The sequence below is a fragment of the Chondrus crispus genome, genomic scaffold (genome assembly GCF_000350225.1).
Source record: "Chondrus crispus Stackhouse genomic scaffold, scaffold_366, whole genome shotgun sequence".
Taxonomy (NCBI): Eukaryota; Rhodophyta; class Florideophyceae; order Gigartinales; family Gigartinaceae; genus Chondrus; species Chondrus crispus.
Window position 1 is genome coordinate 64,435 of NW_005179259.1, and position 22,956 is coordinate 87,390.

The 22,956-nt window shown below is 55.7% G+C and overlaps 1 protein-coding gene across 1 annotated transcript; it reads left to right on the forward strand.

Annotated features, from left to right (window-relative positions):
• The first annotated feature begins 955 nt into the window (after positions 1-955).
• Positions 956-2,032, forward strand: CHC_T00008402001 (Carbohydrate sulfotransferase). The gene has a single exon (XM_005718093.1). It carries the CDS (start codon positions 956-958, stop codon positions 2,030-2,032), a length of 1,077 nt encoding a protein of 358 aa, XP_005718150.1.
• The last annotated feature ends 20,924 nt before the right edge of the window (positions 2,033-22,956 follow it).

Below are 22,956 nucleotides of genomic sequence, written 5' to 3' on the forward strand. Positions count from 1 at the left end.
GTGACATGTCATGCGTCAGGAAATCTATCCGTGCACGTCTGGCACATGACAGGATAGCTCCGGTTGGGAACTTGCACGTTTCCAGCCAGATCGCCCTTGGCACAGCTTCAGTACTCTCAATTCACTTAAAAACATTCCGGGTAGCTCCGAGATGAGTGGTTTATAACAGGTTGACTTCTCAGTGGTGCACACCCCTTCCATACAATAAAACAGTGCTCTATTTTTTATCCGTACCAAGAAAATTTAGGGCAGTACAGTACAGTACATGAAGCTTATTCATCATGTATACAGGATTCATCACACATTGAATGCACCCTGTGCTCTTCATGTGTCCCTCCGATGAAAACGTTTCCATTGCGCATCACTCGCCGTTTGCACTACTGTATTCGAACGATTAAATGTACACCGCCCCCCTCAAACGCCCACGTATGTGGTCCATTATGAGGACGCTCAGTATTCTAAGGAAGAGACACGTCCAGTTCTGTACAGTACAGTACCGTCCAGTTCTGCACCGTCCATTTTGCAAGTTACTGCAGTTCTGTATCTGTTTTCCGGGAAATATGACAAACGTTTTCAATGTCAGAAGTCTGCACTTGTCATCTATATTTTCAAGAAACCATACAAACGTCATAGAGCTCTTTCGGGCGCGGTTGTTCCTCCCCTTGGTTGCTAATAAAGTCGCACAGTACTCATATAAATGGCGAATCGGGCTTAATGCCCTAGTCGGCATTTTCATGAACCTGGCCAGCTCTTCCGTTACGACGACGCCCTGACAAGTACAAAACCCATCACTGCCTCCCTCTGCCCCCCTACCTCTGCCCCCCTACCGTCTTTACTTCCATGTATACTACCTGTTTGCCCTCTCCCACACTCGCTTGCAATCTATCAGAGCTTCCGGCCCCATTGTTTGCCTTTGGCGTAAAGATCCAAGCAGCACCCCACCAAGATCCAAGCCATGGGTCTCCAGAGCCGTACAAAAAGAGTACCCAAAGCTGTCTTGGTTGTTCTGTTCATATCGGGCATGATCTGGATGCCGTTCTGGAATGCGTTTATGTCTCACTACGGAGAGCCGAACAAGAAAGGGAACCCTCCTCTATTATGGCCAGGGAGGGGAGCAGTGGCAGCGGACAACAAATGGTCAGAGGCAAGCTTGACATCGACTAAGCCGGAACCATCGAAAGAGCGTAGACCACTCAGTCACCGAGATTACAACTTAACTTTGGCTGTCTGGACAGCCCAGGTGATGTACGCTGTGCAAACTCCAGATTTGAGGGTGGTATCTTGTGTGCCTCCTAAGAACGGGTGCACTTATCACAGGAGTCTCCTTCGCAGAATATCTGGAAGTGCAGATTTTGACCGCGTTTATGCCATACATAACTCGACTTGGAGGACGGAGATAGAGCTTAGTAATCTCCGGGAGGAGCAAATAGAGGACATTTTGGAAAATGACGAGGTGCTAAAATATATGCTTACTCGAAACCCTATCACGAGAACACTTTCAGGGTACTTGAATAAGGTTCAAGAAAAACTTCCTATTGAGAAGCGAACCGTGACACATTTTGAGGACTGGGTCCGACAGGAGTTCCCGGAAGGACGACTAACGCAAGAGGGCCGCATCGAGATGAATACGCATTGGATGCCGCAGTCGAAGCTGTGTGGTGTGGAGTATGGCATCCACAAATACTTCCGATTGTTGAAGTTCGAGGAACCAGTTTCAGTTATCACTTTTATATACGATCATGTGCCGCGGAAATTCCTAGATGATGGATGGGGACGTAAAAACAGGGTGAACGTTTCGTTCAGCAACTACATGCTCGGCCCGAGAAATCGGACGCAGGGTACATCAGAAAAGCTGCTGACGTACTTCAGGTCACTGGACACCTTCGATTATTTGGCTGGGCAATTAAGCTTAGATATTGATGAGCTCGGATATCGAAAAGAGGTCACGGAAATGAGGAATCTATTGGTAAACAGGGACAAGAATTCTCAAGGAGGAGGGCTTAGTGGCTACTTTCCACGACTCTACTATTAATTTCCGTGTCTGTCTGTGTGTTTGTCCAATACGGGAAACTGTAGGGGTGAACGGGCGCCGTTGGGTGGGGTGGAAGGGCAGAAGAGGGCCACCCCCACCTCTGTCAGAGCCCCTGACGGCAGCAGCAATGAAGCGGTCAATGCAATTAAATTTGGAGCACGATCAGGAATAGGAATACGGTGCGCGAAATTGGAATAAATACACCATCGACGAGAAACATTCTAGCACTTCTGGTGGAGTCTGCTCGAAGTTGCCACGTATGCGGGGCAAACACGCGTCGATATTAACACCTGTTGACAGGTGTTCAAGAAAAAAATTGTTTGGGACGGCCCTCAGGGCCGTTCCTAACTCGCAGTTCGTCACAATTTTTTCTTCTCTTGACTTCCAGCAGTGCGTATCTCCCAGGCCTTTAAATTGAATTTTTCAAGAAAAGGGCTGTACGTGGTAGTACTGTACAGAGCGGAAAATGCCCTTGCAGGACGTCTACGTTTCACAGCAGAGAAGCTGCTGCGATCCCCTGGCAACGGCGTTGGTTCCTGTGAGATATTTTTAGGGAAATATTTGCATTTTACTGTAGAGGGAGATTTTATTCTGTAGTCTGAGATTTTATTTGAATTTTAGAGAAGCGCACGCGGACGGCCCGGCGGAATCCGGGCCGGATGCGTGGACGCTTCTGGAAGGAATTTCGTAGAAATAAAAGAGAGAGGGTGACGGGCGCTGCGGGGAAGGGGGGACGACACTCGGCCAACCCTCACCACGAACGGCACGCTCACCAGAACCGCCTCCCCCATTTCACCGACAACATGGTACTCTTGTGGAGGGCCGACGCAGACACAAGTGCGGGCCCTAACCCTGTTACCTACGATGGGTCGAACGGGTCAGATGTTTCCAAGTTTCTGTTCGTATACGAGAACATCATTATGCGCGGCAAGCCTGACAAGGAGAAGGCAGGAGCTATCCTATGCCACCTTGAGGGTGCCGCGTTCGACTATTACTATGACACGTATAGTCATAATGGGAGTCTGACCGAGGCCGCCAGTAACTGAGACGGTGTGAAGAGCGCCCTGTCTAACCGTTTTACGGAGACACCGAGGCCAGAAGAAAACATCCACAAGGCTATGAGTTGACGACTGGATGGTAAGAACTTGCTTACTTCGATGGATGAAATGGACAAGCTCTACAGAAGGGCTGGTTTCAATGACGAGGCAAAGTACGGCTTGCTTCGCAATGCCGTAATGGCACATTTGGATGTTGCTCAGTTCGCGATCTATCGTTCTCCGACGACGTACGAAGAACTAATGAAGACCGTGAAGGACTTTGCTGCAGGCCGTGACGCCTTCAAGGCGGCGAAAACTGCTGCGCAGTCCGTTGAACCTGTGACGCCCAAGCGCGTACTGGTGCGTTCTGATGTGAATCCTCGACAGGAAAAGCTGGAGAACAAGGTTGACGCCATCACCAACCAGCTGGCGGAACTGTCACTGATGATGAAGAAACGACAGACGCCAGGGGACAGTGATACGAGTTGGACATGTTCCTATTGCAAGGAACTAGGGCATTCAGCGACTCGTTGTCGTTCCAACCCACACCGTGATACTCGTTGCCCAACGTGTGGGAAGATTTGACACACGACGGAGACTTGCTGGTCCCGCTTTGCTAGAAAGAATGTGGCTCATGCACGTCCTCAAGGTAACGCTGGCGCAGGAAGCGCTTATGGCCCCAAAGCAGGCGGTTCTGCCAACGACGCCGGTGACAAGGCCACCAGAGACTCGAAGCAAGTCACGGTCATAACTGAGACCACCAAGGGAGAATTGGTGGCAGCTACGAAACGCAACGCCGAAGGAGAGGCCTTGCCGAAGCAGTCGAAGAACCGTGAAGAAGTTTCGATCCCGACGCTGCTGAATCCCACTCCAGTAGCTCCTAGGGGAACTCTCCCCTGGAATGAGCCGCTGAGAGTGCCGAGAGTGAAGCCCGCACGCCAGAAGAAGAAGAATGTTTCAAAGAAGGCGGCACTCCAGGAGCACGTTGGCAAGTACAACGTCGTGTCAGAGCTGGCGAATGCGCCGTCTGGTCTAACATTTGGACAACTTGTCCGTGGAGACGCTGAAGGAGCAAGGAAGGAGATGAAACGCCTTCTATCCAGGAGATTAGGGCGTTCTCGCGGGTTTGCGGGCCACACGGATGTCTTCCCGAGGCGTCTTCGGGTAGTTACTGTTCAAGTTTATGGAACTGATGCTCAAGCACTACTGGATTCGGGTGCAGTGCCGAACATCATGTCGCCGCACCTCATGAAGAGACTTTCTCTGACGCCAGAAAGTACGAAGAAACACATCACTGTGGCAGATGGGAAGAGCTCCCCTTGTGTTGGATCACTGCGCCAGGTTCCCGTCTCGTTTGGGGGACTGGTGAGCATGATGGACTTCCTTGTCGTTACGGGAACACCATACGACGTCATCGTGGGGATGCCGACGTTAGAGGAGCTCCAAACGTGCATTGATTTGGGGCAACAGCATGTCCAAGTGACTGTGGGTGCTGAGACGATTCGACTAAGTCTTGAGATGGATGAAGACCATAGGCAGCCGGGATCCGCTACCGACAGTGAGGACTTCACGTCAGACTCGGGGGCCGTGCCGGCTGACTCGACTGACACGGATGAAGACTTCGTCCTTTCGATGCGTGACAGGGTGCCGTTTGAACCAGACCTTGCCTGGGCGGGAGCAGTCACTGAGGACGAAGATTCTCACGCTGGACTTCCGGACCTAGCTGGGGAAGGCTCAGAGTACGAGCCGGCGGATGAGAAAGAGAAGAGAGATGAGAAGGAGGAATTTCTCATGTCTAAGCTGAGCCATATCAGCAGAGAGAACGCCGACCGCATAATATGTTCTATCAAGAGTGTGGGAATAGCTGCATGGTCTTTGGACGACCTCAGGCCGGCAGATGTCCCTGTGTCACATTCGTTTGAGTTAAATGACGACAGGCCCATTTCGCACGCCGTTCGGAGGCTCCCTCCGAGACACAACGCGGTAGTGCGCGAGGAGATCGAGAAGATGCAGAAGGCAGGGATCATTACCCCCTCTGTAGCTCCTTGGTCGTTTCCGGTCGTCATCGCAACGAAGAAGGACGGGAAACCTCGCTTCTGTGTTGACTACCGCGCGCTTAACCGCGTGATGAAGGCCGACAAGTGGCCGTTGCCTAAAATGGAAGAGATATTCGACGACCTTGAAGGAAGCCAAGTATTCACTACCCTGGACTTGTTCTCGGGTTATTGGCAAGTGCGGATGGCTTCATGGTGCAAAGAACAGACGACGTTTGTCTGTCGGTACGGGACCTTTCAATTTGAAGTGATGCCATTCGGGCTCATGAACGCTCCTTCAACATTTCAAAGGATGATGGATGGCGTATTCAGAGACCTGGCATTCGTCCAAGTATACCTTGATGACGTGGTTATCTTTTCAAAGTCCTTGGACGTCCATGTTGACCATTTAATTGAAGTGTTCGAGCTGATTGCTCGCAGTGGATTGAAGTTGAAGCTTGCGAAGTGTTCCTTCGCGCAATCACAGACCAGGCTATTGGGGCACGTCATCGGAAAGAAGGGGATTGAGGTGGATCCAGAGAAGACATCGATCATTTGGGACACCCCCGAGCCGCGCGCCAAGACGGAGTTACGAAGCTTCCTTGGGCTAGCGGGGTATTACCGCCGATTCATCCCTAAGTTCGCAGAAGTCTCTGCATCGTTGCATGCTGCTACTTCTACCAAAGTCGAATTTGAATTTACGGAAGAGATGCGGACCGCCTTCCAGGAGTTGAAGAAGAGGGTGACGTCTCCTCCGCTGTTGGCGCTCCCGAAATTTGACGAACCCTTCGTGGTCGAGACAGATGCATCCAACGTGGCAGTGGGAGCAGTTCTGGCTCAGAAGAAGGAAGACAAGAAGGTTCACCCGATACAATACGCCAGCAGGACGATGACGGAGACTGAGAAGAAGTACTCCACCTGTGAGAGAGAAGCATTAGCGGTGATCTTCGCGCTAAAGAAATTTCGGGTGTATTTGCTCTCAACGCAAAAGTTCAAGTTGATTACGGATCACCAAGCGCTTCAGTATGCGTTCAAAAAGAAGGACATCCACGGTAGACTTGCCCGTTGGATGGATTTCCTGGCGGAGTACGAATTCGAGATATTGTACCGCCCCGGCTCAAAGAATTGTGCCGCTGACTTTCTCTCGCGTCTACGAAAAGACGATGGCAGGCGCGAGAAGGATGAGGGGGACCTGGTATGTGCTGCCGCTTTTGCGAAAGGAGATATACTGGAAGACATGGAACCTCATGTGCGGGACACGTACCGTTATCTCGAAGGAGAAGAGATGGTCGAGCAAGATGCTGCGCAGAGGCGCAGAATCAAGAAGAACTCCAGGCGGTTCCTCGCCTGGAACGGAAGGCTGTTTCGCAGGATGAAGAATGGGATCAGAACAATCCCTTCTCGGGGGACTCGACTGCATATATTGCGGTCGCTGCATGACGACATTGGCCACTGGGACGCTACAGCTACGAAGCAGTTCGTCCTTGACAGGTACTGGTGGCCGGGAGTTCATGGTGATATCTACGCCTACGTTCGTGGATGCAAAGGCTGCCAAAACGCTGCGCCCATCCCGACGTACAAAAGCACGGCGGTGATACCAGTCTCTCAGCTCTTTGAGACATTCTCGATAGACTTTGCGGGACCCCTTCCCAAGACGAAGAACGGAAAACGTTACATCCTGATAGCGGTCGAACATCTGACTGGTTGGCCCCTGGCTTGGGCAACCGAGACCGCTACGTCTGCGGAAGTTGTCAAGTTCGTGGAGGAGGAGATCATCCATTCGTTTGGTCCCCCTCGGACCATAGTCTCCGATAACGCAACATGTTTCAGCGCGACAGCGTTGAAGAACTTCATGGTACAACAGGGAATTTCATGGAAACCGGTCCTCGCCTATGCTCCTATGTCCAACGGAAAAGCGGAGCGTATGGTCGGTGTGGTATAACCCCAAACGCAAATTAGATTAGGATTGGATCAGGGACAGTAAGGCAACGAGCCTTACAGCCATGCGCGCACACACGTGTCCTCCACGTGTACGGGACGCGTACCAGACGTGGACTGTCAGCCCGGCCGGCTGACAGCGCTACAGTGTCGGTAGACCGGCACTACTGTAGAGTTATGATAGACTACGATGTACATTAAATATGAGCGGACCGCCGGCGGTGGAGGACGACAAGCACGGACTTGTCAAGGATCCTCCACCTTGGTCCGCCCGCTTACTTTTAGGTACTTCCGTCCGTTTTACCTAGGAGTAGCACCGCGCGCGGGTTGAGGACGCGCGTAGCACGCCCACGAGCCGGCTCCACCTCCGCCCGTCGGTACTGGATCGTCACCCAGTATCGCTCCGGGGCGTCGAGGCGTAGAACCGCTCGCGCGTGCGCGCGTCCTCCCCGATCCCGCTCTACCACCGCTACCTCGAGCCCGTGCTCGGTACCGTGGGTGGGCCGTGCTTCTGTCTTCCCGCCGATCAGGGTCTTTCCGAACTGTCAGTACTCACCCCCCTCGTCGTTGGGGGTGATTATACTACAGTCGGGACCGTCAAGCGTTCAATTCGGAAGACTCTGTTGGGACAGGGCGCCGCTAGCCACAAGTGGGAATCAGCGCTGAAGCAGATCCTGTACGGATACCGCCGACGCCGGCTGTCGGACGGGTTCTCCCCGTTTGAGCTGATGTATGGAGTAAAGCCGCCCGCGCAACCCCAGACCGAACTGAACCAAATCCGGTGGGGCGGCGTTGAGGCGCGCAACTTGGAACTGTTAGCGACGCTCGCGCTCCGATCGACGAGGGCGGCTAAACAGTTGGAAAAGAGGAGCAAGAGAATGACGGTTGTGTCGCCACGCCAGTTCGACGTACACGATCAAGTTCTGGTCGCCCGAGGAACAGCCCTAGGAGGGTTACAGAAGTGGCCCCTAGGGGAGTCGAAGTACTACGGCCCATGCCGGGTAGTACGAGCCAAGCACCCGCGGTACACACTCGTGTCGCCGGGATTGCGATACAGTCGACGGGATATACATGCAAGACGTTTAATCCCTTTTATTCAGAAACCCGCACATCTTATGTAGGTGTGATGCATTTTAATATTTCGCATGTACTAGATTGAAGGCGATTGAGATTGATTTCGTTTCTTATGCATGAACTATCAGTGTTTGCTGCTTGAAGAACCCCTACGCACGGCAATTACCTTGCCATGGGAGGATTTGGGGCCACGATTTCCTCGGCGAACCTTTTTGGATTTCCTCTCCCGGTCGGGACTCTGATTGGCGTCTCTACGCTGCCGGATTGTTCGGCGCAAGAGACGCACATCATCGAAGTACTGGAACTTTGTCGGATCGGCGGCGGGACAGCACAAGTGAAGAGAAGTGTCCTTGAGCAGCATGGCGAAACGTTCTGCGCAATCGTAGATCAGCGCCGGTTTCGTCCGTGCGTCTATGCAGACGGCGTGTTGGAGATGGTTAACGTCGGTGATGCGAAGAACGTAGACACCCGCTTGCTCCCGCGGCAGACGAAGTAACCAGCTAACAGCAGAGCTGCGCCACAGAGGGAGTCTGGAGCTGGATCTCCCTTGGATGAAAGCCCCCGGCGGTGGGGCCACATGATCAAGAGAAACTGTTCCGTGGTGATCTGCTCGGATTACCCTCTGAATGTGCGTAAAGTGGTGCACGCTCGGGGAATAGTCCATCTGACGCTCGAACGCGGCGACTCGGGCCGCTTCTGCCTCCCATAGGCGGTCAGCAGCACCGCGACCAACGACAAGGAACATAGCGTTGCAGACCGCAGACCGGATGCACAAGACGGTATTGTCTTGGAACGCTACGGTCCGGGACCTGCAAAGGTACCGGAGAGCGAGTGGGGAGACGTCGCGTGACATAGCAAAGTTCACTCGCTTCCTCTTCCCTCTATTCTCGCTACACCAATTGTCGATAGCCAGAATAGCGTCCATACGCGTTGAGCACTCCTTACCGAAGGAAGCGTTGAAGCCCCGGCGGGCGGTGCCGTTCGCAGAGGGCACGCGATCGAAGGTCATCGTGTAGAGAAGTATCATGTACTTCTCTGGACTCCCCTCTCCGACGGCGTAGTGGCAACCCTTGACCTCGCCGTTACCGCCATTAGAGCACCAGACAAATTCGACGACCCACTCTGGGTCGTCGCAGCAGGTGTACTCCGTCCCGTCGCTGTGGCTCTCGGTGAGCCCCAGTCGGTAGCAGCGGTCGGAGGTGAACCATGCCTTGCGAGCGAGGCGGGCCGATACGAAGGCCAACACATGGGCCCCGAAGAGAAGCCGGGCCCCGGCAGCAGATACGGCCGCTACGACGGACGCCCGGTTGCCCACTTCCTTATATAACAGGGGTTTCTGGTAGATCGGTTTCTAGTGCAAAGATCGTTCTTTTCTTTAGTTATGTTATAAGCCCACCAAAAGTTGCTTAACCATTCCGCAGTCATTGAAAACACTAGACAATAAGTAATGGGAGCCCCTTAGGGGTTCTGCAAGTATTTTAGCCTCTTCTGCTTGCATTTTGACCCAGGGAGGTCTCTTGGTGCTCTTGTAGCCCTCTCCGTGACTGTCACGCCATCACGGTAGCCGGTGAGTGTATATTTAATATGAAAATTTCAACTAAATACTGTACATTGCAGCGCGAACCTTACGTACTGGACGTCATCTTTGCTAGTCTCTTGTCCGGTCGTCGTCTTTATTGCCTCTTCCATTCCATCACCGGATGCCACATCCACATTTCCCTCATCGCTGTCGTCACCGATCGTATCTGCACCCACCTGTGCCACTTCCCTATCTCGACAGAGCGGTCCTGGAGCCGAAAACAGTCGAGGCCTGAACGAATAACGGTCAACCCAGTGGCTGAGTGTCGTGCACTACAGCCACGGGTGGCGGCTGTAGGCAGAGCGACGCGCGTTCGGACGCGTAAGGAAATTCGGGAGACCACCCGGTGGATGACCGGAACCGGGATCCGGGCGCGGCTTGCGCGGTAGGAAAGTAGCAACGTAGTCAGCAATAGACCGGGTGAATTAAAGGAAAAACAGAACTAACAGAACGGACAGCACAGTAATTAACGTAGCGCTCGCGCGGTTGGGGTCGACGCGCGCGGGGAAGGCAGTTGGGATTCCAGGGGTGTAGATGGCTCGGTCGGTATGGGCGAGCCAGTACCGAGTCGAGGCTACAACCTGGAATCCAGAAACCAAGGTAAAGGACCCGAGGCTTCGTGCCTCTTTACTTTGAGTATCGGGTTGACTATATAGTCCCCCGCCGCCGTAATGGCGAAGCTAAATTATACTGTAATTAGAATAACTAGGAAGGAACGGGTGTAGCCCCGAGGGGACCAAGTACAGCCCCCATAGGCCCTATGGGATGCGGAGGGATTACACGTGTCCACGGGGAGGTCCGGTAGAGCGGCAGGGGGGTCTACGGATACCCGTGGTACACGTGGTGGCGGCGAGCGCGATTTTGGCCGCTAGGGACAGCTGTCCCGTTACTTAGCACAGTGCACTACAGATCCCCCTTCTTAGAGAAACACGCGTCTCCGGGTGTATGTAGGGTAGAAATAACCGCCAAAAAGGGCGGCGGCGCCGGGGTATTGACAGAGAGAGGACGAGGGAGGTCGTGTGTGGCGAAGCGAGCGGGCAAGTGACGAAGAACCGGTCCAGATATCCCTCTTTTCGGCCAGCTTGAAGATCAACAATCCGGCTTGGTTTCGGAAGTATCTCGAGATTCCCAAGTCTCCTTCCCCTTGTTCCTTCACCTCCCCACTTTTTTTTCTTTTCCCCCTTTTTCCTTCCTTCTTGTTATCCCTCGTATTTTCCTTACGCGGCGTCGGCTGCACGCGAAGAACGCCGTTCAGGGCGGGCAGGCACTCGGGGGACAGTACCACGAGTGATGGAACGGTTCCATAACCCCTACGGGGAACCGGATGAGACGGGCGGTCCGAGTTTGTACGGCTGGCCGGCTCCACGGGAGTTACGCGACAAGAACATGGTCGATGACCAGCTGGTGTTCGAGCGCGCACCGTTTCTCGATGCCGCGGGTTTACGGGACAGTCACCTGATTCGGCGGTACGCGGACGTGACGGGGGCTCTCCCCGGGGGTCTCAGCTTACGGGCTGTGTGGTCTCGTGATTTCTCCTTCCGCCTCGCGGTAGAGGGGGAGCACGTGTGGCCGAGGCATGGCCGCGAGGGGCCGGGGCGACGTCAGAAATATATGGCAGCGCTGGTGCGTCGGCTTGCACGGACGCCGTGTAACCGCCCGATCCCTGTCGAATGGGGCTTTGACACCTGGGCGTTTCGTACGGAAGGAGACCGGGGTTACGTCGCCAATTTAAGGCGGGTGTTGGACGATTTGCCGGCTCGGGTAGAGGAGCCGGCGGTCGAGTACTTGGCTTGGGACAAGCCCATCCTTCCTCCGAATTTTGAGGAGTATGTAGAGCGGGAAAGCACCCCGAGTTATTACGACAAGCTCAAGTTCGAGCGTCGGATGCGGAACGCCCTCGGAGTTTTTGTGGCGTATGAGTGGATCGAGGCGACGACCTTTCAACCGCGATCCCGATATGAACGGTACCCGCAGGTACCGTCTTGGTTCTCGCAATACGAAGTCCCAGCTGACTTCTTAGCGGAAATTCCACCTTGCCTGGTGTATTTCGGCTTGAGTCTCAACGACTCGCCGTGTTCCCCTCGCTGGATGATTGTCCTCAGCGAGTGGATCGCTATTGTCGCGAAACGGTTCATATGGTCATCCATGGATGGACGGCTATATGTGTTACCGACCATGATACTGAAATGGCTACACAAGTTGAACTTGGACGAGGTTTTAGGGGGAGCGTGGGTGTCCTCTCAGCTGAAAACGCTGTTGGAGGTCCACGACCAGGTGGATTGGCCGCGAGTGCCTTATTCCCAGGGGCATCACTATGACCGCGCAGACCGCGCGAACATGTCCCCGGGGAGACGTGAGGACGCCGGGGAGCCGAGGGCCGGTAACTGGGTCCGGTTCGACCCGGGGACGTTCGAATGTCTACAGCCGGAATTAATGAAAAGGGATGCCGGCCTTGGGGGCAGAACAATGGTCAAGCCACACGTCACCGATGGTGGTGGTGAGTCCGGGGCGGTTCCAGTCGAACCGGCGCGTACGGAGGTCCCGGTGGGGGACGAGGACGTTGTGGCTGAGGAGCCTGCGTCGTCCGCGCGACGTCGGATTTTCACCGAGTTAGGCGTCTCTGAGGACGAGATGCTACAGTTAGTGAGCAACGCCGAATTCGTGGCGGTTGTGAAGCGCCTCAAGACGGCGTCGAACGGGGAAACTCCCGTGTGCGGGACCGACGCTCCACTGGGGGCGACGGTTCCTATCGCGACGACGGTAGAGGGAGACCCCCCCGATTCGGAGGAAGGGTCGGTACCGTCGGATGCGCCATGCGCGCCAGTGGCGGGGGTGGAGGAAATCCTCGCCGATTACGAGGCGTCGAGCTAATTGGTGAGAAGGGTCTTCCTCCCGCCGGTCCCCCGTCTTGACTCCAGGGGCGAATACGGGAGCGCGCAGAGGCACTATAGTAGCTAATAAACGCAGTCCCTTCTTGTATCGTTACCCGTAGTGTTGGGATCTGGAGTCGAGGGAGACGAACGGACCCGAAAGGACGGAACCCCTTTTCTGAGTGACGGGCGAGTCAGCCAAATGAGGGTGATGGACGGGGCATAGGTCTTGTGCCGTCCCAGTGTATGCGCTCGGAGGTGGTCGGACGGCGACGTAGTTACGTGGCCATCTGGGTAACTACGGCACAGCGGGTGGTTCCCCGTGTGGACATCCCCCCCGAGGGATGGTTACCTCGGCATGGGTACTCGTCGGAGCGAGTCCTCCGAAGTTTCTACGGTCGAAGGTTTTCGGCCCTTGAGAGGGGTACTGTACCGACTCGGAAGTGTGGGGGGGTCCGAGTCGGGTGTCACGGGTTTACCCCGAGGTAGCGAGCACATCATTCTTGGTGCGTACCCGCCGTTCGTCGCGGCGCATAGCCATCTCTCCCGTGACTGGTAGAGGTCTTCTCCACGTCGCGGAGGGGGGCTGTACCCGGCTCGCGGGAAAATCGGCGCGTAGTTGACGTCGTCGGTTACCCGCGTCGGGGGGGGTGTCGCGAGGGACACGCTCGAGAACGAGGGGCCGCGAGGGTTAGCCAGACGAGCCGTGCGTCGTCTCGCTGTCGACGTGCTCGGACGTTCCCCTGGAGTGAGGGTCGTCGGCCGAGGGGAAGGCCAATTGGGGGGTCCTGCTAGAAGGTGCTATCGCCTCGTGTGGCAGCCCGGCGCGGGGTTGGTCGGAAGGGATCCCAAATCGCGGCCAGGATCACCTGGTGACCCCGCACGGTTTCTCCACTTCCGGTAGAGGTCGCTTGGGGACGCGGGAAGGCGACCATGGTGTCGAGCGACACTCCGCGTTAATGGTGAGGGCGTGCGGCCACCGGAGGGGAATGTCTTGAAGGGGGACGATCGCCGGCGAAGGCGGAGCGCGTGGCGCCGGGGGGAAGGTAGGTGAGCAGGGGCGCCCCTACCCGGAGGGTTGCGATGATCTGTGCCCCGGGGTGAGCTCAGAGGTGCGGAGGCGTGCGATATGACAACGGAACTCCTCGCTGAGCATGTATACATACCTTACGAGCCGGCGTTGGCTCTTCCGGAGGGGGGAGGTGGCCCGACCTAGAGGCCCACCAGACACCGAAGGCAACTAGGTGGTTATGGCGGAGTTCAGCTAGCCAGCCCCACGCTGTCCGGGTGTGACCATAACCGGACGTTTGGTGCGGGGAGACGTTTGCGTTTGCAGAATCGTACGACGGTATTGTAGTCGATGTAATTTGCGGGTTCCCAAGTGTCATCATCCGACGTGTATCCGTACCAACGAACGCGGAATAGAGGCATCCCGTCCGTTCCCGGCTTGTACCCCGTTAGCGCGTCAACCACGTAGGTTTGTGTGGCCTCCTTCCTAGTGGGAGGGGGTCGTTTCGTCGCCTCGGAGGGCGGGCTTGACGCGTTTTGATATGAGGAATCAACCGCGGTTTGCGGGTGAGGAGGGCTTCCCGGGGACCTGAGGAGGGGTTGACCGAAGGTACACATAGACGCAAAGTTGGCGACGTGCCTCCCGGAGATCTCCTCTGTACCCGGTGGCGTCTCATTGGGGCAGCGAGTGGAGTCCGCGGACACCGCCGGTGCGGCGGACTCGGGCGGGGATATTTTCTTTTGAAAATTTTCCGGGTCCCGTGTCCACGTGTCCTCTGGCCTGGCAGTGAAGGTACGCGTTCGTTCCTTCGGCGACTTATCGCCGTTCGGGGCGTCGGTCGCTCGCCGGGGGCGTATTACGGTAGGCCTCGCCTCCATGGCATGCGTGTCGCGGTGCTGCGGCGGCTCTAACCGTGACGGCAGCCGTGGGTGAGGGAGTCCCTTTTTAGACACGGACCCTTCGCCCATTGTAGCGGACCTCCTATTTAGTTGAGAAATGACCCGTGCGTGCGGGTCGTCTCGGAGAGCGTGCAGTAATCCCGATGCCGGGGGGCCCCCTTTGGGTGGAATCATTGATTTCGACCTTGACGGTCGTGTTGCTCTCGCGCCCTGCGTCGCGTTTTCGATCTCGTTCTTCTCGCGAGTAGTGTCTGGGTCCTCCGAGGCTGTTGACTTTGGCGGAGATATATCCGGGTTACCTGGGCCGAGGTCGTCTCTCCACGGGCGGGGAGGTGCCCCGGCGGGGATGACGGTAGACGCGTCGCCGTCGGTTGGCGTAGGTGGCGAGGGTTCGGCGTCGGCGGGTATGGTCCGTAGAGGGGGAGCCTTCACAATGCGGTCTCTCGAGACTCTATCTTTCAGGCCTGTAGTCCGGGTGCTGGTCACTGTATGCTCGTCTAGGGCCACCACCGGAAACGGCCCTTCCGTTCGAGGGGCTAACTTTTTATTGACCCGATCCTTATCCGTCTTCTCATCCACTCGCAGGGATGTCTCTCGCTCGATGAGGACTTGATCACCTATTTCGTATTGCGGTGTCGGCGTTCGCAATCTCTTGTCGAAATCGCGTTTATAGCGGTCTTGACCTGCGAGCAGCGTGTCGCGGGCTGTTGACATTAGCCCGCGTAACCACGTTAAGAAACGGAGCTTATATTGCGTCCGCGAGACATCCTGTTCCAGTGTAGGAGTCTGTTGGATGGAAAGCGGCGCCGGTGTCCGGGATAAAACAAGGTCAAACGGCTTCATACCGATCATGCGATTCACGGTACAATTGTAACCGTAGGTTAGCGCGTCCGTGAACTGGTCCCAATCGCGTTGGTTATCGGCTAAGTAGTGCCGTAGGGAGGACACCAGGGTGCGGTTGAACCTCTCCACTTGTCCATTAGCTTGTGGGTGATAAGCTGTGGTGAACACGCTTTCAACGCGAAGGATTTTGCACACGGCAAGGAAGAACCTTGACGTGAATTGACTCCCATTGTCGGAGAGTAGCTTCACTGGGGCTCCGTATACGAAGACCCAGTGTGTGACGAACGCCTGAGCAACGGTCTCGGCGGTAATTCTCTTAAGCGGCACCGTTCGGGTCAGCTTTGAGTAACGATCAGATATTACCAAGAGGTATCGATTGCCTCTTGGTGTTCTGGGGAGTTCGCCTAGGATGTCAATAGCGATAAACTCCAAGGGTCCCATCGGAGGGAACGTTTTCAACTTCGCGTTGTGCTTACGCAATTTAATGCGGGCTTTCGCACAGTCAGAGCACCTTCTCACTGTGGCGTATGCGTCGACGGACATACTCGGCCAGTAGTACCGTTGTCTTAATGTGTAGAACAGACGCCTGCCTCCGGGATGTCCAGAGGCGGCGGGGTAATGCGCCATATACAACACTCGCTCGCGCAGAGTGGTTGGTACGACGATTTGCTCAACACCGTCAAGGTGCGCTTTCCGACACAGTACCCCTTCGTTGTTCATGAAGAACTTGGAAAGGCGAATTTGGGCCACCCCCTCCCCCTTCTTAAGATGGGAAGCGATCTCCTTACAGAACGGGTCGGAGTGTTGAGCGAGCACAATCTCGTCGTGTGTAATTGCGGCCTTGGAAGCCGGGGGGGCGAGGGCGAAGCATCCGTCGTGAACGTCGTCGTCCCATTCCTCGGGTTCCACTTCCGGCTTGTCTTCGTGAAACTCCAAAACGGAGAAGCACGGTATTTCTTCGTCGATGGGGACGGTTGTGCCCCCTGTAGACGGTATTCGACTGAGGGCGTCGGCGAGACAATTCTTGATGCCCTTCACGTACGTGACGTCGAAGTCAAACTCGGCTAGGCGCAAGCGCCACCGTGCTAAACGCCCGCTTGCGTCGGCGAGATTCATTAACCAGCGAAGGGAATGATGGTCGGTGTTGACCGTAAATCGCTCGCGTTCCAAGTAAGGACGCAGCGTCTGAATGGCCCACACGATGGCCAAACATTCTTTCTCCGTCGTGGAGTAATTTCTTTCCGCCGACGAGAGCGTTCGCGACCAGAACCCGACAGGGTATCTGTTACCATCTTCGTGTTGCTGTAATAACGTGCAACCGAGTTGTGCGTCGGATGCATCCGTGTCGAGGGAATACGGTAGCCCCAGCCGCGGTAGTCGTAAGATCGGCGGGGAAATCAGGCAAGTCTTCAGAGCTTCGAAGGCAGACCTGCGATCTTCGTCCAGTTCGGGGAGCCGATCGGGCTCTCCCTTCTTGAGCATGGACGTCAACGGCGCCGCAATCTTGGCGAAGTGGTCGACGAAACGTCGGTACACGTTACACATACCCAGAAACGAGCGGAGCTCGGTCTGGGTTCGTGGCGGCTTGGCCTCGGCCAAAGCCGAGACATTCTTCGGGTGGACATGAAGTTCCCCGGGTCGAACGATGTGGCCCAGGTACTCCACGGAGTCCTGAAAGAATTTACACTTGTTCAATTTCAGTGATAACCCCTCTTGTTGTAACGCAGAGAGAATAACCTTGACATCCTTGAGATGAGTTTCATAATCCTTCGAGAATATGATAATGTCATCTAGATAGATGAGGCAGCTCTTCCATCGGTATCCAGCGAGGAGAATGTCCAACATCCGTTGGAATGTGGCGGGCGCATTCATTAGCCCGAACGGCATTCGGTTAAATTGATAAGTACCGGCATGACACGTGAACGTGGTTTTCGGACGGTCTTCTTCCGCAACGGGGATTTGCCAATAAACCGAGTTATAATCTAGAGTTGTGAACACGTTCGCTTCGCCGAGCGAGTCCAGACACTCGTCCATGCGAGGAATCGGGTAAGTGTCCCGTACTGTCATCGCGTTCAAACGTCTGTAATCGACGCAGAAACGGAGGGATCCATCCGGTTTGGGAAGGAGAACCACCGGGGATGCCCATTCTGATTTTGATCGGGAGATGACCCCGCTTGAGATCATCCCATCCACGGCGTCTTGTTCGGCTTGTCGAGACCGAGGTCCAGCCCGATATGGCTGACATCGAAACGGCTTCGATCCGGGGTTGAGTTCGATCCGGTGCTGCGTAGCCCGGACTTCCCCGAGATCGCCACTCCACATACGGGAGTACGGCGTAAGCATGTCACGTACTCGAGTGCGGACATGCGACGGCAGATGTTGGAGGGAGACAGCATCAACTTCTTGGGGTTCTTCTTTCGACGAAGCCGGGGGGAGCTCCTCCCCCTTCTCAGATTGGGGCTTGTCCCCTTCTGTAAATTCCGCCGCTAGGAGGGCGTCGAGAGGCATCGCGGTGCGTATCATGGCACGCGGATGAGGGGTAACGTACCCCAGCACCTGGTTCTTCGAGAGGCGCGTGGGGGCGGAGGCGAAGTTGGCTACCAAGACCTTGAACTCTCGAAGTGCGGTGATGTGCGCAACCCCATTTGACAGGGAGACGCGGTGTTTCGCATATAACTGCGGGTTGGGTTCCAAAACGGAAAGACCCGTGCGACCGTTGGTCACATGCACCCAGGCTTGCGTCTCGGGTGGTATGATAACCGGACGAGAAACCTTGAGTTTGGGGGAAACTCGACCCGGGTCGTTTTCATACTCCTGCTCCGAGGGGAGCGGAGGTGCTTCGGCTCGACGAGTTGCCGGTTTTCTCACGATGGGGATTTTCGTCCCATCATCGAGCTCGACCACCTTCCGACGTGGATAGATGGCCTCGACAAACTTGTCGTTAAAGTCACAGCCCAGGATGACGGGGGCTGCCAGGCGCTCGCACACGATGAACTTGCATTTCATGGTGCGAGTGGCTAGTCGAATAACGAGGGTGATGGTCCCGCTTGTTCGTAACGGCCGCCCATTCGCGTCAGCGATCGTCGGGAGATCGCCCGGTTCGACTAAGCGCTCCCATCCTTTGGGCAGGGTGTCGGCGCGGACAAAATGGGAGCCGGCACCCGTGTCCAGGATGGTGAGTTGACGCACCATGATGGAGGTGGTGATCCCAAGGTCGGCGTAGACCTTGTAATTACGTCGAGACAGTGTACAAACTGGCTCGACGGCCTTGTCGTCGGGGGAGCGCCTCCCGTTGTTAAGACGCCACGGTCGGCGGAGCGTCCCCATGCCCGTCGGATCGGGGTTGGAGGGGCTCGCTTGGCGAGCGTGTCTCCGCCCCAAGACGCGGATCGCCGGCTTCGGGGGCGGAGGTGACGCGGTGTCCCGCGATGGAATGTCAGCGATTTTCAGCTGTGGGTCTCCTAGTTTTTCGGAGAGAGGGTTTTACCGCTCGGGGGGGGTGAATTTTCCGACGCGGAGGGAGACTTCGACGGCAAGACGGGTGCGATCAGCCGATTCGCCTCGAAACTGAGGAGGGCTACAGCGCGCAAGTACGCGTCTGCCGGAACACGGGCCTTCTGTGCCGCCGTGAGCTTCTCAAAATTATGCGGGACGAGCGACACATCGCGCACCTTCATGCTACAGTCGGGGTTAATATGATCCCCGACTTTGTAGCAGGTGTAGCAGATGATTTGCGGGGAAGGTGTCTTCATATCCCGGGTTCCCTCTCGACCGGCCCACCCGGGAGACTTCTCGCGCGGTCTCGGGAGCCGGGGCGGGTCCTTGTAGGTCGGCCGCCGCTCTCCGTAGAACAACGAATCCTTGTCGTTGAATGAGGATCCCTCGGTGGGAAATGCGGGGGACCCAGCTGCGGCGGCGAATGGCTCGTCATTGGCGAGGAAGTTCTCGGCGTCCAGGCCGGTATGATAGCTCGGGGTCAGACCCGCGGTTGTCGATGAGGGCATACTGTCTGCCATCGCCAACACTTGCTTGGCGGCGGGTCTCGCGAAGTCGACGCGTCTTCTTCCGCCAGCCGTCTGCGCGCGGTAGGCCGCCCCTTGAGCGCGGGCTTCGGCCACCGTGTCTTCGAATGAGGATCGGGGGCGATTCTCCCTTGCTTGGAGCACCAACGGCTTGATCGCCGGAAGGAGGCCCTCTATGAACAGGGTAGTGCGTTCATAGGGGGAATGGATGTCCCCACAGCGCGCGAGGGCGGTTAACATACGAGTCGCATACTCGGTCTCCACTTCGCCGGGTTTTTGGCGTAAATCCCGGACCACAGAGAGCGCTTGCTCGATCTGAATATTCGTAGCATACGTACGAAGCAACCAGTTCACTGCTGCTGGCCACGACGCAATCCCTTGATTGCGTCGGAAATATCCTCGATGGGATTCGTACGCCTCCTTCGCCGGCGGGTTGAGAAGATGCGGCAAGGCCATTAGAGCCATTGCCTCCGACATTTCTGCGTTGTCGAAATTCTCCTTACATCTAGCCAAAAAGGTGATGACTTTGATCGGGTCGGACCCGTTAAACTTGTACTCTCCCATTACGACGAGGAGATATTGCACGCGCTTACGCGTCGTGGCGTACACCTTTGCATCGACGGTGGGGTCGGTATTCACGAGACGGTAAGCTCGATAGTTACACGCGCCGCGGAAGCGATGGTTGGTCGGTTTCCACACCGTGACACCCTTCGCTTTAGGGCCGAAGGTCGGTTGTGGTACCGTGAATGCCTCGGGTTCGGAGTCCGAATCGGAGTCGGATTCTGAAGCTGAGGGCGGGGATCCCCCCGAGTAGCCGGAGAAATTCTCCGGTTCAGGTCGGCTTCCGTGGCCGGACTTGTGACGGTGGCCTTCGGTCTTGACCTTCTTGTCGCGAGACGATCTTGGTGACGGGCCTCGGGCGGCCGCTAGGTCCGCGGTCGGATCTGGGTGTCCCTCCATCGTCAGGGGATCGGGGAACGGGATCCCGGCGGCCGTGAGAGCCGACTTCGTGACGTCGGCGATCAGTAGATTTTCGTCCAACGGTTGTAACGCATGTAACTGCGGGTTGGGTCTTGGCTTCGACGCGGTCGATTCGTCTGGTCTACCGGGGACGGGTCGTGTCTGCGCCGTTTCCAAGGCGAGGTTACGCCGACGGAGGTTGTTGACTTCCTGCGTCAGGCGATTTACTTCCTCCCATAGGGGAAGAAGCGTCTCGTCGACGGTGGACCCGATGTCTTTCTGCCACGCTCGAGTTAGAACGCCTTCTAGTGCGGCGAGGCGATCACGTCCCTGTTGGGACTGTACCTCCGCCTGAGCGGCGATCTTACCAGCAACAAGGCTGTCCAACATCTCGCGTATCTTGGCGGTGTGCGAGTTGAGTTTCTCCTCGATTAAGTTGAGAGAGAACCTCTCGGCTTCACGGAGTCCTTCGCGGCGGTTCCGCGTGATCCACGCCGCGACGGGCGCTGGGACGTCTCTCGGACGAGTGTCATGGGACGACTCGGAGCCGGTCACCATGGCGAATACACCTAACGATCGGTGCGTGAGGGAAAAGCGTAGGTAGGAGAGATAGAAAGGGAAAGTAGGTCAGGGAAGAAAGAGGACACTCGGATGCACGAGAGTATCGACTGCTTCTAGGTCGGGAGACCAAAATGTCGTGCACTACAGCCACGGGTGGCGGCTGTAGGCAGAGCGACGCGCGTTCGGACGCGTAAGGAAATTCGGGAGACCACCCGGTGGATGACCGGAACCGGGATCCGGGCGCGGCTTGCGCGGTAGGAAAGTAGCAACGTAGTCAGCAATAGACCGGGTGAATTAAAGGAAAAACAGAACTAACAGAACGGACAGCACAGTAATTAACGTAGCGCTCGCGCGGTTGGGGTCGACGCACGCGGGGAAGGCAGTTGGGATTCCAGGGGTGTAGATGGCTCGGTCGGTATGGGCGAGCCAGTACCGAGTCGAGGCTACAACCTGGAATCCAGAAACCAAGGTAAAGGACCCGAGGCTTCGTGCCTCTTTACTTTGAGTTTCGGGTTGACTATATAGTCCCCCGCCGCCGTAATGGCGAAGCTAAATTATACTGTAATTAGAATAACTAGGAAGGAACGGGTGTAGCCCCGAGGGGACCAAGTACAGCCCCCATAGGCCCTATGGGATGCGGAGGGATTACACGTGTCCACGGGGAGGTCCGGTAGAGCGGCAGGGGGGTCTACGGATACCCGTGGTACACGTGGTGGCGGCGAGCGCGATTTTGGCCGCTAGGGACAGCTGTCCCGTTACTTAGCACAGTGCACTACACTGAGATGTTTATGAACCGGAGTATAACTTTTGCATGCGAAGGGCTCATCATTTTTACAGCGATTTTATCACACTCGACATGATGAACGACTGGAACTCACATGGACGCGATCAAACGCCCATGACTACAAGTCCTGAATTGACGCGGTTGGATACGGCTGCTGTCGCTGAGGCGCGGCGGTCGGGGGCTGATGGCAGTTATTTCGCTTTTGGAGATGGCAGCAGTGCTGGTGGTGGCGGTGGCGGAAGCAGCTAGTAAGGTTTTTTGCCCTCGAGAGTTAGATGTTGTGTATGTATTTATATAGACTCGGAGCGAGATTTGCCTATGTACCGTAGGTAGATATTACTTCGGGGGCAATCCTGGTCGTCTTTGCCCTCCCACAATATACGAAGATGATGCAACGTTTTCTCGTTGTTTAAAAAGTCATTTCCACGTTTATATATGTCTGGAATGCTGTATTTGACGTGCTACACACATAAGTCGAACTAGTAGTCATCCGAACCCCAACCATCTTCAAGTTATATCTACCAAGCATGAAGGCCCCCTTTCATGGTGCCAAATAAGTCGCATCTGCAGTGGCAGTACTCCCCGACCGACTTCCTGACTGCTCACTGACAGGAACACCGTCCTGTCACTTCTTAACCCCTCCTCAGCTTTCTCAATTGCTGGTGAAACTCATCTTTCTCCAAAGTTAGAATAGCGAGTGCCATTTTCGTCTCTCGCAAATCACGCACGACATCTGAATAGACGGGCTCCCTTGAAAGCTTTACCTCCAGATCCCCTACATCTCGTCTCAGAGCTGTGTTTTCTGCCATCAGTTTTTAAGAGATTCTGCGTCTTCTCCATACCGGCTGTCCTCTAGCTCCCGTTCAAGCGATTCCTTGTCTTGAAGAAGTTCATCGTTCTGTCGCCTGAGCGCTCGGTTTTCCCTACGCAACTTGTCACACTCAACCCGTGATGGTCCTGCCGTGTTAATGGCACCGACGTCCGTCTCAGTACTTCTAAAATGACTGCTGTATGAGGTTCCAAGTGACAAGTCAGTCCCTGAAAACACGGTTCTCGGTGACGCAGATGGCTTGCGTTGTATCTTTGACTTCTGTACAGGATCTCCAGGAGCGGGTGTATTCCCTTGACGATTAAGATTCGAGGGGTTTCTCAAGTATTGCTGCGATTTAGGTTGCGGTGGTTGCACGTTAAGGGTAGCATCGTCAACACCGATGTCGTCTAGAGAATCACCGGCATCGATTTCCGACCTTCGTCGTCATCTCCGACCGTAGATGACTGGTCATCTGATCCCGGATCGTAAGAGCCGAAGAGGGCT

Coding starts and splice junctions, on each gene's coding strand:
- CHC_T00008402001 (XM_005718093.1), top strand. CDS start 956: ATGGGTCTCCAGAGCCGTACAAAAAGAGTACCCAAAGCTGTCTTGGTT.